A 12,930-nucleotide genomic window follows, 5' to 3' on the forward strand; every position below is an offset into this window, starting at 1 on the left:
TTCTTTTTCTGAAGGAACTACTGCACTCAATATTTTATGTAATACTTAAACAAAAAGCAGAATGAATGCACTTTTCACCCATGAAAGGGTTTATTAACGAGATGTATGTCATAAAATAAAAGATAATAATTGCAAAATCAAGATGTGGGGGGAAATTGAACAAGGTTTGTAAATACATGCTTATTATTATTATTATAAAATGTAACGAAAATTATGAGATATATAAAATGTATTGCCATCTAATAGGCACCATCTCCAAAAAATCTAAATTTTTCATTGAACAGGTATTCGCTACAAAAATTTAACTGCAAGCACTACAGCTGGGCGTGCCGGGCTGCGGTCACCGATATTCCGGGCTGGTTTGAATCATCGTTGCTCTCAAAGTCAAAGTCCGACAAAATAGCAGGATCCTCAGACCCACTGCTGCTCGATCCATCGATAAAATCAGCCGCAGACGCAGCGGAATCACAAGATCTGCGATCTTCCGAAGCGTGCACGTCACTTTTGGAGGCGGCCATTTTTGCTTTCTACTTTGACGATCGCGAAAGCATTATTGTAGGGGGGTACATTACAAGTAATACAAACAAGAATTAATACAGGAGCATTACCAAGAAAACAAAATGGAATCATAGTGTCATTAAGTAATAATCATGTTAGTCAGATAAGTACAAGTTTATTGCTATACAGTTGACTTCCGTTAATTCGAACATAACATAACGGACGAAATTGGTCGAATTAAACAAGGGGCAGAAAACACGCCTAAACACACCACTGATTCATTTAGCAGTATTTGCTGCAACCCAAGAACACGTCCCCGAATTCAATGCGCAACCTACTTTTTGTAGGTTCAAAGTAGAAAACTATATAAAATGACATTGGAGCTCCACAACAAAGTAGAAATCAAACGGGCGCCCGATTTTTAGCAAAAAAAAAAATGTAGCATTCCTCAGATTGTGGCAATAAGAAAAAGATGAGATCAGCTAACTTTGCCTTCGCAGAATGGAAATTTATTTGTTACTACCCATCATAATCACTCTCATACAGCACTTAATCGCTGTCTATAAAGAACCACTACATGTCCTCCATAGCATGTCTGATATTCTGCATTTATCAAACCATTCCGTTAACAATCGCAAACAGGATGGTGGCCCATGCCTAGACTAACGCTTCGCAAGTTCGTCCTGCAACGCATGCAATTCTCTGGAACACTGAAAACACATGACACAACTTGTTGCTGCTAGTTTAACATGTAAAATAACATATCGTTTGAATGTGCTTTCAAAATCAGACTGAAAGCGGCGTGTCGGCGTCGTTACGTCGTCATGCTGTATGAGAACTCGTTCTGTCTCATCCATGATTGCCAGCTTGTGATGGCAGTGGCGATGATACTGGCTAGGCTGGCTGTCAGTAGAGTGCTGCGAGTATGGTTCTGGTTTTGTATTGGATTGCACCGGCCAAAATTTTCGAGCAAATTATCTTTGAAAACGAAAATGCATGAAGGAGAAGCAATCGCATTCGGTGTCCCCATGCCGCTCGCACACATCAGAGAATATTTGCGCGCTGTGTACTTATGCGTGCTGCTACTGGATGGTGAGAGCAGGGGTGTGCATAAGTCACCGGCTGTGCCGGCACCATTTTGACCAAAAGGTTTGGTCCCGTGTAACTAAATAGTGCAGCCCTTACACGAGTCTATATGGCAATTGGGTAAATACTGTTATCCACAGCGAGCTACTGTTCTCACTTTGCTATCTTCCTAAGGATGGCCGAGAATAGTCATTTTCTATAGCAAATGACGTGTGTTCAACACATCTGTACCCTAAGTGCTGCTGAGATGGACGCTGCCATTATTGGAGTCACCACTGGGGTCGGGAACGTGCATGATGATCAGCTGAGTGCAAGTTACCCGGCAAAAGCCAATTTCAGTATCGAAATTGGACCCATTATAATGTATGGGTGCCACCTGGGGGCCTTAGATCGGGATCTAATTAACTGAAAAATCGAATTTAGCATAGTCGAATTAAAGGGATACTATTAAAGGCTTATATTAAGTCATGCTGAAGTGATGAAATAATGCTCTAGGACGCCTAAGGCGTAAATATGATTACGAGCAGAGCTTTAGTAATCGAGAATTTAAGGTAAATGCAGGATACGAATTGAGACTACTCCGGGACCTTCAAATACAAGACTGATGGCGTGGATGCTCCTCAATATAATTCTCTCACTAGTACTCAACCACTCATAATAAAAAGATAATTGCATTATAAGACAGAAGAAAGTGGTACTTGTCTGCATCTATTCAATTCTTAGAAAAATAATTTTTTGACATTACCCTTGATGAGGCGTGCGATCGAAAGGAAGGTTTCGTTGTTGCTCGACGCTGCGTCGCCCGCACTTTCACATCTCAGTAGTTTCGTTATCACGCAGTGCTACAAATAGCAGAGAATGCAATATCCATGCGATGTTGCATGATGCACTGACGGTTCACGCCACTTGACCAGGAGCAGCTGCAGCGGAGAATCCTTGGCTCAGTTTTTGGCAGTGCTTTTGCGTTTTGTGCAGTAAATCATAGCGCAGTCTCCCGGGTTCTAGTTTTACTCACCGACCAGAGTAAAGGGCTGTGATGACGTATGCAACGTCATAACTGCCCACTCGGAGGGTTATTTGAATGTCTCTAGAGGTATGCGGAGCCTTCAGCTGCGATTTTCTATTAAACTAAGTTTTTTCTTGGTACAAAATACATGCTGTGAGGTTCCTGGAATGGTATTTTGACAGTCCACATTAACTTAATATTTGCCTTTAGTGACCCTTGAAGAAAAGTCTACTGTATGGGAATCTTCCTGGGCATAAATTTACAGTAGCACTTTAACATGATTGAGTAGCATGCAGGTGTTGCTTTGTTTTCCATCATCATTGTCTTCAATGAATTACCAGGACATTCATTATTAATGCAGGTGTTGCTTTGTTTTCCATCATCATTGTCTTCAATGATGGCCAGGGCATTGATTAATCTGTTTTAATGTACACTGTTTGCTTGCAGGTCCCCATGGGAACCTCGTCACACACCAAAATTCGGTTGGCGAACAAGGGAGTCAAGCGGTTTGAACAGCTCCGGATACGGAGATCACTATGTCCATCTGAAAATCCGGATACCACAGTTAGTTGAATTTTTGGGACTTATAGAATGCTTTTGAATACTGAGGGCTTCAGCTTTGCGTGAAACAAGTGTCATGTTCATGTATCATTTGCAGGAGTCATTCCTGTAGAAGTAGTATGTAGGCCTAGCAGAAATTATTTTAATTACGTTGGACCCGCATTGTGATGTTCTCAGTTGCATTTTCTTGACTGCTATTACATTTGCGTCGTCCTGGCACAACGTGCATAGAGACTGCTGGTTTTGTGGCTCTCATATGGTCAAAGCTCTAGTTAACGAACACTGATATGATGAATGATCTAATATAATGAAGTTTAAATTAATAAGTTGGTTGGCCATGCTCGAGTTCTGTGAGTATTCTACTGCTATAGCAAAGGGAACATTGCTTACTCAGCAGCTCAATGTGTGAATTCTGGTAGTAAAAAATGTCAAAAACTCGGCAAGGGCAACTTGAAACGACGCATTTTGGACATGGTGTGCAGGTTTTTTCCAAACACAGCCTGCAAGCCAAAGTCCCAATCCTGTGTGATCACACCAATAAGGCACACTTCCGTATTAACCACACTGCAAAGGCTGTTTGTAGTTTACTGTTGTTCCCGTGCCACGTATCCACTCAACAAACTACTGACAGGCTATCAAAATTAACAGGAGACCGTTTGCTGGCCTGTTGGAGGCATTAAACATGAGTTTCTTTCACATTAAGCTGATTGCACTTTTTTTTCTTGAAGATCAAATGTATGTTTATAATGAATTTTGGATATAACATAGATGTTTTCTGTCGGACGCAGCTTTGTTATAATGAGGTTTGATGGTATTTCTTAGTTCTTACGTTAGTTTTTGAACAAACTCATGAGAAATGTGTCAGTAAGGCCCTGTTGTGCAGTCAACGTCAGATTTTAAATCGCCAAATCAATGCTAAAATCGCCACAGGCACACCTGTAACAGCTCTTAAGGCCTGCCAGTGCACTTATTAAGCCTGTCAGTGCTCGTACTGTGACAGTAGATGGCGGATGCACGCTTATAATTAAGGAATACAGTTGCCCCCTTCCACTCTTAGTATGCTTCACTGCAATAAGTCACATATGCTTCACGCTTAACACCACTGCATTGCGGCCAAGCTGATTTTTGGAAACTGGCATTCAACGTTTTTACTTACGTCATGCTTTCCGTGCTTTGAAGCCATCAGCGAAGATTACAAAGGTGGAGCCGGCGCCATTGCTGATAGCGGCAAATTCTTTCAATAAACGACACAGCACCGAACAGCAGGAAACTTGGTAGCGAACGTCGAAGCCGCTAGGCCTAGTGTGCCGCGATGGTGGCTATGGCTGCCAGCAAATTGGCGTGCGAGAGTGCTGGTTCGAGGCTGCGAGTTGAAATGGCGGTGGTGATGGCTTCTATTGATGCCATTTTGGAACTGCGGTCATGGCAAAAGTCATGAAAATTGCACAGCGAAGGGTTTCTGCATCTGAAATTTCAAACGTTCTTATACATCGACTCTAAGGGGGTACGAGGCGGTGCCAAGAACGCATCAGAAATATCGGGCAAATATTGGTCATTGACTGTAATTTGACAAGCTGTACAAACGATAACGGAAGACCAGCACATGCTGTGCAAGTCATGCCCATAATGACCTTTACTTAGAAGTTCTATTGCACAAATTGAAGAATTCACTTTTAATAACGGGAATAACCTCCTTTGAAAACTTTAGTTTTACTTAAATGTAGAGCATTCGAGCATGCTACAGATGTTTATGGAGAATTCTTAATACCCGATGATAACACAAGTTCAATGCTGAGGACTTTTTTGTCTCTCTTCTTTGCCAACTTTTAGGCGCCTAAATGACAAGCAGAAAGCGCTGATTCAGGCGTATGCTGAACTGGAAACGGACACACCCGGCACTGTCGACGGCATAGTCAACACAAGGCAAGGTAGGTACATGCTTGAGAGATAGAGAGGGAGGAATATATGGCAGGCAGGGATGTTTACCAGTCAAGAGTCTGGGTTGGCTACCCTATGCTGGGGGAAGGGAGAAGGGGAAGAGAAAAAAGGGAGGACTTCGCTGATGATGTGCTACTAACTTCTCATTGCGAGAGATCAGACATTGATGGGGAATGTGGTAGGAAAATTAAAGATATCATTTGCTGAAAGCACTCATGGAAGGGCATAACATATTATTATCATCAGCCTATTTTTATGTCCACAGCAGGACGAAGGCCTCTCCCTGTGATCTCCAATTACCTCTGTCTTGCGCTAGCTGATTCTACATGTATTCATAACATATGATTACATATGTAGGCGTCTTCAATTTCAGGTTTTACATCTTCAGATATTGAGAGATAAAATAAGGGATAAAAATTCAACACCTTATTTTTTTTGCTTGATAATGGGAAATAAAATTGTGCTTTTCTCAAAGCCATTTTAATGTTACACTTTTTGGAAGGATTTTCTTATTAGCCCTGGAAGGTTCTGACAGAAAAAAAAAAAATGGGCAAGTTTGCACTCAGTCGTGCAAAGCTTAGGCACAGCGAAAGTGTCAATCCTCAAGCATTACTGGCTACTACTGCTAGGTATTAACTTGGTTTAACTTAACTATGCGTGTAGGGAAGGTACATTTCGTGTGACTAGTGCTGGACGTGTCGGTGCCTACGAGCAGCAGCGTTCCTGGCATGCCACAAATGCAGGCAGGCAGGCAGGAGCTGTGTTGGGCGAAGCGAGCGCGCACCTGCGCCGGCAGCATGGAGAAAGAATAACACGAGGTGAAACTATGGGCCGGCGCCAGCGCGTGCACTTGTCGTGATAATGTCACGCTGGGAAAGGAGGAGACGCGCAGCTTCAGACGTGCTATCGCTGGTGGTGAACATTGGTGCAACGCCCCTTGTGGTGACTCAAGGAACTACTTCCCTCTAAAGCCTTTACTTCCCTCGCGGTGGGAGTGGCACGCGCGTGGCCGCGGTCGCGGAAGAAAAACAAAAAAAAAAAAACAAATTTGATCTTCGACGGCATCCGGCGTCGTCTGCTACTGGCCGCTTGTGCTGGGTTGTTGGATGCCGCAAAAAGATTTGTGCCCACGCGGTTTGCACTCAAGGAATAAAAGACCGATCTTGGTATAGATATTTTTTTCAAGATTTAAATTTAGGATCACATGCTTTTTATGCGGCAGTAAGAGCAAGAAACTTGCGCACTTAAAAGATCAAACAATCTGCAATCGTAGCCAGGTGTGTATAGAAAGAGCAGACGATTTGCAACCATACCCATGCGCGTATAGAAAACTGCACTTGGTGCTTTTTAAAATTTTTTGGCGTACCAAAAACGAGAATTTGTTTATCTTTATTATCATGCACCATAAAAAGTGCTGATCAGAGTATGCGATACATAGCTACCATGTGGGGAAAAAAATTTAATTATATTTCTGCGGCACGTTTGGGGAGACAAGGACAGACACGGAACAGCAGAGTAGAGCAGAGTCTGCCACTCGCTTCGCGCATTCAGAATCATCCCTTCTAGGTTCTGCAGTTCCTCACTGCTCCTCTACGATGTAAGTGTTCGCTGTGTGTGCGTTCACTGATTATCGAAAATGAGACGCCGATGCTTCATCCCAAACTGTAACAGCGGATATAAGTACTGTAAAGGAACAGAGACACAGAGACAGCACCCATTCCTGGGCCAGCTGTTCTATTCTCTGCCTCGTCGTCTTCCCTTCCAGCGCCCACCTTGCGAGTGCCTGCGGCCAAGTTCACTTCGTGTTTCACTCGGCCACGCTGCAAGTTTCCGGCGCGCTTGCAACAAAGCATCTTGTCCAGGGTGTGAGGTCATCGTTGGTGAGCCGTCCAGCGCGCAACCAGCTTCTCTGGCGGGCGGCACTGGCTGTTGCGCGCTGGTCGCAGGCCTTGCCGACTGTTGTTGGAAAAAGATGGCCACACATTGTCCGAGAATGTAGACCGGAACATATTGAGCAGGACGGGTGCCAGGGCCATCGGCTCCACTTTGTTGCGGTGGCCACCATGCCTTGGGCGCCGCACTGACTCTGAAGGGAACACCTTCACTCCTGCGTGGATGTTGCACTTAACGGCGACAGTATCGATAGGGGCAGCAGGGGGGTTCTCGGAAATAGGGGATCGTGGTAATGGGTGGTTCTGGTAAATGGCCTTGTCGGCCGCTTACGCTTGTTTCAACGCCGAACCCTGCCCTCTGCAGGGTAGCAGGAATTGGAACTTGCCACCGCCACTGCTGCTGGAACCATGAGGTGTTGGCGCTGTTTGCTCCTGAACACTAGAAGATACCGAAGTGCTGCAACTGCTCCCCTGGTGCGGTCATTGCTTCGGGTAACAGGCATCCCGCAGTGAAAGCTGCCCCATGATGCCTCCCCTGCGACTCGGTACAACTGAAACTTACGAGGACGACGACGGCACCGGGCCGAGGGGGCCTGCACGCGGCTGCTGCTGCAGCCCGGGAAGGATGACCACAGGACTCTGGGCCCTTCGGTCCAAGCGCTGGTCGGGATCTCGCCGCTTGAAACGTAAGGCTAACGCCGTCTCGTAGATGTGCCGCTGGCGGTCCATCTCGTTGGTGGACGGTGCCCCCTTTGCGGCAGGGGTGGCGTGCTCCAGAGTGGGGCTTTGGGTGCTCTGCTCCTCGGCCCTCGGCAGTCGCAGATCCACGGCGGATGGGTCCGTGTCCCAAGGGTTGCAGTACTGTGCATTTCCTGCGTCGTCACCGCATGCCTCTACTTCCGACGCCGCTGCGGATACAGCTTCATCCGCTGTCTTGTAGGCCTTGCTGCCGGGTTCGCTATGGATGGCAGAGGGTGCCGACGTGGAGTTCGAACAAGAGGCGTGTGACTGATGCGGTGGTGGCTGAGGGCTTCACTGTCTGCCTCTGTTGCTGAACCGTTGGTTCTCAGCCGCGATCTTCGATGATGACGAGCCGCAGCTGATGCTTGGGAATGTAGGGGCAGCGCAGGCATAAGGGAATGGGCGGTTACTAGGTGGTTCTATCGGACGCGGGATACTAGCGGAAGCGGTGGTCACTATGCGCTTCCCATCGTCAGGGGTGAAGCAGACGGCGACCCCCAATGAGCCAGTGTCTGCAGCGGACCTCTCTGCCTGAGGGCTGCCGTAGGGCACACATGCCGCAGCGTTGAAGCGGTAGCTCGCAGGAGCACTATGCGCAGAAATGGGCTGGTCGGACTCACCACAGGCACAAGGATGCCGGCCAAAAGCAGCTATGAGCGCTGCGCTCCATTCAGGCCAGGACCGCTGCTTGACGCCTTCGTAGGTGTCCTATGCCTTTTGCGGCACCGAAAAGTCGTTTGGCTGCAACCAGCCATTTTTTGTGGTCTGGCCAAGCATGCCCATCACCTGAAGCATTGATGGTGTGAAGCCAAAGGATGGCGTCATCTTGAAAGCCGCGAAAAGGTGGTATTTTTACATAAGCCGGCTGCTGGAAGTCGCAGCGGCTCAACTCCGCCAGGCTGCTTGTGTAGCTGCACTTGGAACCAGGGCCGGTGTCCACGGACAGTGCGGTCATTGTGGTAGTCACGGCAGCCGGTTCTACCACCAAGGAAGCATCAACGGCATACCTTGGTGGCTGAGGAGTCGAAGTAGTTCTCATGACGATATTCTCGCTAAGGCAAGCGTGTACGGCGTTCTCAGGCAGGACAGGTCCAAGACGGTGTGGCCGAAGCACTGTCTCAGTGTGATGTGCAACGGTGCAACCACCGACAGATGCGAAGGTGTTCGTCAAAAGCGCGAGCTGGTGATTCAGCTCGGCAATGGCTTGGACAAAATCACCTGTAGAGTCCTGCCCTATAGCCACCGAGAAGGCTTGGACGCCGTCCCCAGATGGTGCGGTGGGTGCTTGCAACGGTGGTAGGGTGGCCGGCTCCATAACCGAGGAAGCATGGATGGCATCCCTTGCTGGCTGAGATTGCGATGATGTCATGGGGCAGTGATCCGGAGCATGGGAAGCGTGGACGGCGTTCCCTGGCCGCAGGAGGCACCCATGACGGCGAGGATCCATGTCGAAGGCAGCGTGATTGGCATGCCGTGGGGGCTCGGAGATCCAGGTAGTCCCAGGTGCGGCATTCATGACAAGGGAAGCATGACGGTGTTTCCTCGCCAGAATGACCCTGGAACGGCGAGATGCCGGAGGACGCAAGGCCTCCACAGCACGGTGCTGAAGGCTGGAGTGCCTTAAGATTGGGCTTTCGCCGACTGCACCATTGTAAAGGAACAGAGACACAGAGACAGCACCCATTCCTGGGCCAGCTGTTCTATTCTCTGCCTCGTCGTCTTCCCTTCCAGTGCCCGCCTTGTGCCCGCCTTGCGAGCACCCGCGGCCAAGTTCACTTCGTCTTTACAGTATAGTAGAACCTCGCTGATACGTTCCCGCTTAATATGATTTCCCGGCTCCTACATTCGCAATCGCGAAAAATAAACATAACCCCATAGAGGAATGTGTTAATACATTCTGGTTAATACGTTTCCGGAAAGTACGATTATTCGGCAGCAACGTTCAGCATTGCGGCAAACTGCGGTCGTATGATGCGTTCTGCAGTGAAAAATTATCATTCAGGTGTGCAAAAAGGCCGCTCTCATGTGCTTGTGAAGCGCTAAGTGGCAGACGGCCGCCGCGCGGCTTTTCTGCAGTGCTCAATTCCCTTGTATTGGAAGCCTTACAAAGCTTCTTTCGCTCGAAAGACAACCAAAATGCGGACGAGGGTCTGCAATGTGTGGAAAAGGAGTTGTTCCTGTCCAAGGGTGAGACGCACCTGCAGAAAATAAGTATGTTTTGCAAGAAATAAATGTTTTCTGCCCTTGCACCTCAATATGGGCTTGTCAGCTTCAATTTTTACTGGATTTGGATCGTACGTTTTCCCGGATCGTACGTTTATTTTTCGCATATTTTTTAAAAACGTATGCGAGGTTCTACTGTTCCTGGCAGGAAGCTCGAACTTTCAAAGCTCCAAATGACATTGAACGCCTGCAAGAATGGGCGAGAGCTATAGACCAGATTATTTTAGCCTCGCATGCAGGTTGCGGGCGTGCTCCAATACTCGACACCAGGCGGCCACCTCTCGGCGTGGACTGCGGGAATCGGCGGACTAGCGTGTGTTTATTTGTGCATGGCGCTTGTTTGTATCATTGCTTCTCACGGTTTGAGTGAGTAGCAACGATGTACAAAAGGTACTCGTCAAGGCGGCATTGTGCCGTCGTCGGCATTCTTGATAGGAATGTGGCGAGTGCCAACTTTAAAAAAATTCCGCTCGGCATTACACTCTTCGTAACACTTGAAGGCGGAAGCCTGGTGCAAATTTAGTCATGCAGTGAGTTATGCATTAAGTTACACATTAGGTCATACTTTACCAAATGATAGGCTTTCGCTACATGTAAAACCCCGTGTGGCACCTACCCGCAAATCACGGACTTAGGTATAGAGCACTTGGGTATATCACGGACTAGGGTATGCGTCACACGTATATGCATTTTCATAGGGCCACGTGACATTTTTTGCCATCCGCGGCGACGCCAGGTTTTCGACAAGGCCATTGCCAACTCTTTAAGGGACACCTCCGCATGAGACATGTTTCGTCTTAATAACTTCTGTGGTTTTACATGCCAAAACTACGATGTGATTATGATGCACGCCGTAGTGGACGGTTCCAGAAATTGTGGTTCCTTAACGTGCACTGACATCGCACAGAACACGGGCTTCTAGCATTTCGCCCCCATTGAAATGCGACTGCCGCGGCCGGGATCGAATCTGCGTCTTTCGCGTCAGCAGCCGAACACCGTAACCACCGCACCAACGCGGCGACGCCGAGGGATGAGTATTGAAGAAATGAAACGCTAGGAAACCAGATTATGATTATTGTTGCGTGGCAGAAGGGCTCCCCAAGTATTCTTTTTTTTTTAACAGCGGATCTGTTTAAGCCGAGCGTTAGTCTGTAACGTGCAAACAGAAAATGTGGGCAGATCCTAGCAGTAGTACAGAAAGGGTCCAATCGCAATTGCAAATACCCCTGTGAACTAGCGAAGCTGAGCCTGCTAAGTCTAGCTAAGCATGGTTGGGACTACTTAAGCTTATAGTCAGTCATCGATAGCCAATCAATAGCTATTTGATACTCGATCAATAATCAATAAAATCTGGAAAATGCTAGGGATGACTTGGTAGTTCTTAGCCTAGCCTAAATACGTGGCCAATACCTTATGATAGCCAATCAATAGCTAATCGATAATCAACAAATAATCAATAAATTCTGGAAAATGCTGGAGATGACTTGGTAGTGCTTAGCCTAGGCGAAATACGTGGCCAATACCTTGCGATAGCCAATCGATAGCCAAACAATAGCTAATCGATAATCGACAAATAATCAAGAAATTCTGGGAAATGCTGGGGATGACTTGGTAGTGCTTAGCCTAGCCCAAAAGCCAAGACTAGCTAGGTGCCCATCAGCTCCGCTGTCTCTTTAGCATTGCGCCTCCAGTGCAAGCTACGCAATTTTTTTTTCTGAGAGTGTTCAAGCAAGTGTGCTTTAGTCACGTATCACATAGCCAACGAGGCTATTAGAGAAGCTTCTAGAGGCGGTTCAAAAGAAAACAAAGAGTGCTTCGCGGCAAAATTGTTACTTTCATCACATCCTTCACTCAGTAATGTTACACGAGGTGTGAAACGCATTTCGAAAACCGCTACCCTGTTTGGATAAGTTTGTCGAGGTACGAATGAAATCCAGTTTTATACCTTTTGAGTTTTACTTTTCTCAACAACTAAAGCTTCGCCACAACACACTGTCATGTCCCTGCAAAGGCTCTGTGACAGCGCACAGCGACGTTACATGCAGCTGTAGCATGCTTATTGGCACTAATTATCTTGCACCATGGCTGGCACTTGCCAGAACACTTAATCTAACAGAATACCTTGCTTTAGGACGTGCGGAAACCAATGTATATGTTTTCCGCAAACGGAAATGCGTCGCCCTCATTGCGACCATGATACCGCGAAACTTGAGAAAAGTCAAGCGTACCCTCCATCCGACGCGTGTTCTACTGCGTTCGTCATGCGTACATAATGCAGACATGAAATGAGCATGCACTTAGCAATTTTAAGCTTTAACGGTCCGCTTGAAGAACAATTCATTGCCACCGCTCCTGCTTCCGCCAGTGCAGCGATTTGCAGTGCCTGCAGTCCACAGCCAATGCTCGCGCCGCAATGCCACCGTCGCGAGAAAATGGCGGCGCCCGAGAACGGCTCTGAATTCTAGTCTATAGAAAGCGAGGATCGAGAACTGACGAGAAACGTCTACTAAAACATTTCCCCAGTGGAACGTTCAGCAGGCGTAAATGCTACGCTGACCTTGGAGGCGCAGTCTTCCCTGACGAGCCGAAAAAGTAATTGTTGCTCCTTGGGGAGGTACTGGTTAGTCCCTGTCTCATGGCACTCCGGCTAGCTTAGCGAGAACACGTTGTAATAGCTGCTGTCTCGTTTAGCGACAGGCATCGTGTTCAGCTAGCGTACTCGAGCTGTAGCTACCTAATGCAAGGACGGCGCACTGGCATCCATGCTCGAGCAGACGACAAGACCGAGCGACCAAGCTCTGCACCGCTGCATCCGCAAGAATCCGCTGCATCGCTTCGACAAACCCTCACGTGACCATACGTCAGGCGTACGGCGTTTGGTAGGGGGCGCTGTCACGATGTCCGCCGCCGTGCTCCTGCATGACATTATGATGACGCGGGAGGGAGCCGAGTTGCGCCTCCTAAATTGTTCTTTCTCCGTGGCCG

General features: G+C 47.6%; 1 protein-coding gene across 1 annotated transcript in view; it reads left to right on the plus strand.

Moving 5' to 3' along the window:
* Positions 1-12,930, plus strand: part of LOC119449454 (protein tumorous imaginal discs, mitochondrial-like) — a 39,944-nt gene that overhangs the window by 23,890 nt on the left and 3,124 nt on the right. The window contains 3 exon segments of the mRNA XM_049665210.1: positions 3,038-3,097; positions 3,099-3,154; positions 4,982-5,079. Coding sequence (XP_049521167.1) covers positions 3,038-3,097; positions 3,099-3,154; positions 4,982-5,079 — 214 coding nt within the window.

This window comes from Dermacentor silvarum, chromosome 4, assembly GCF_013339745.2.
Source record: "Dermacentor silvarum isolate Dsil-2018 chromosome 4, BIME_Dsil_1.4, whole genome shotgun sequence".
Lineage (NCBI taxonomy): Eukaryota > Metazoa > Arthropoda > Arachnida > Ixodida > Ixodidae > Dermacentor > Dermacentor silvarum.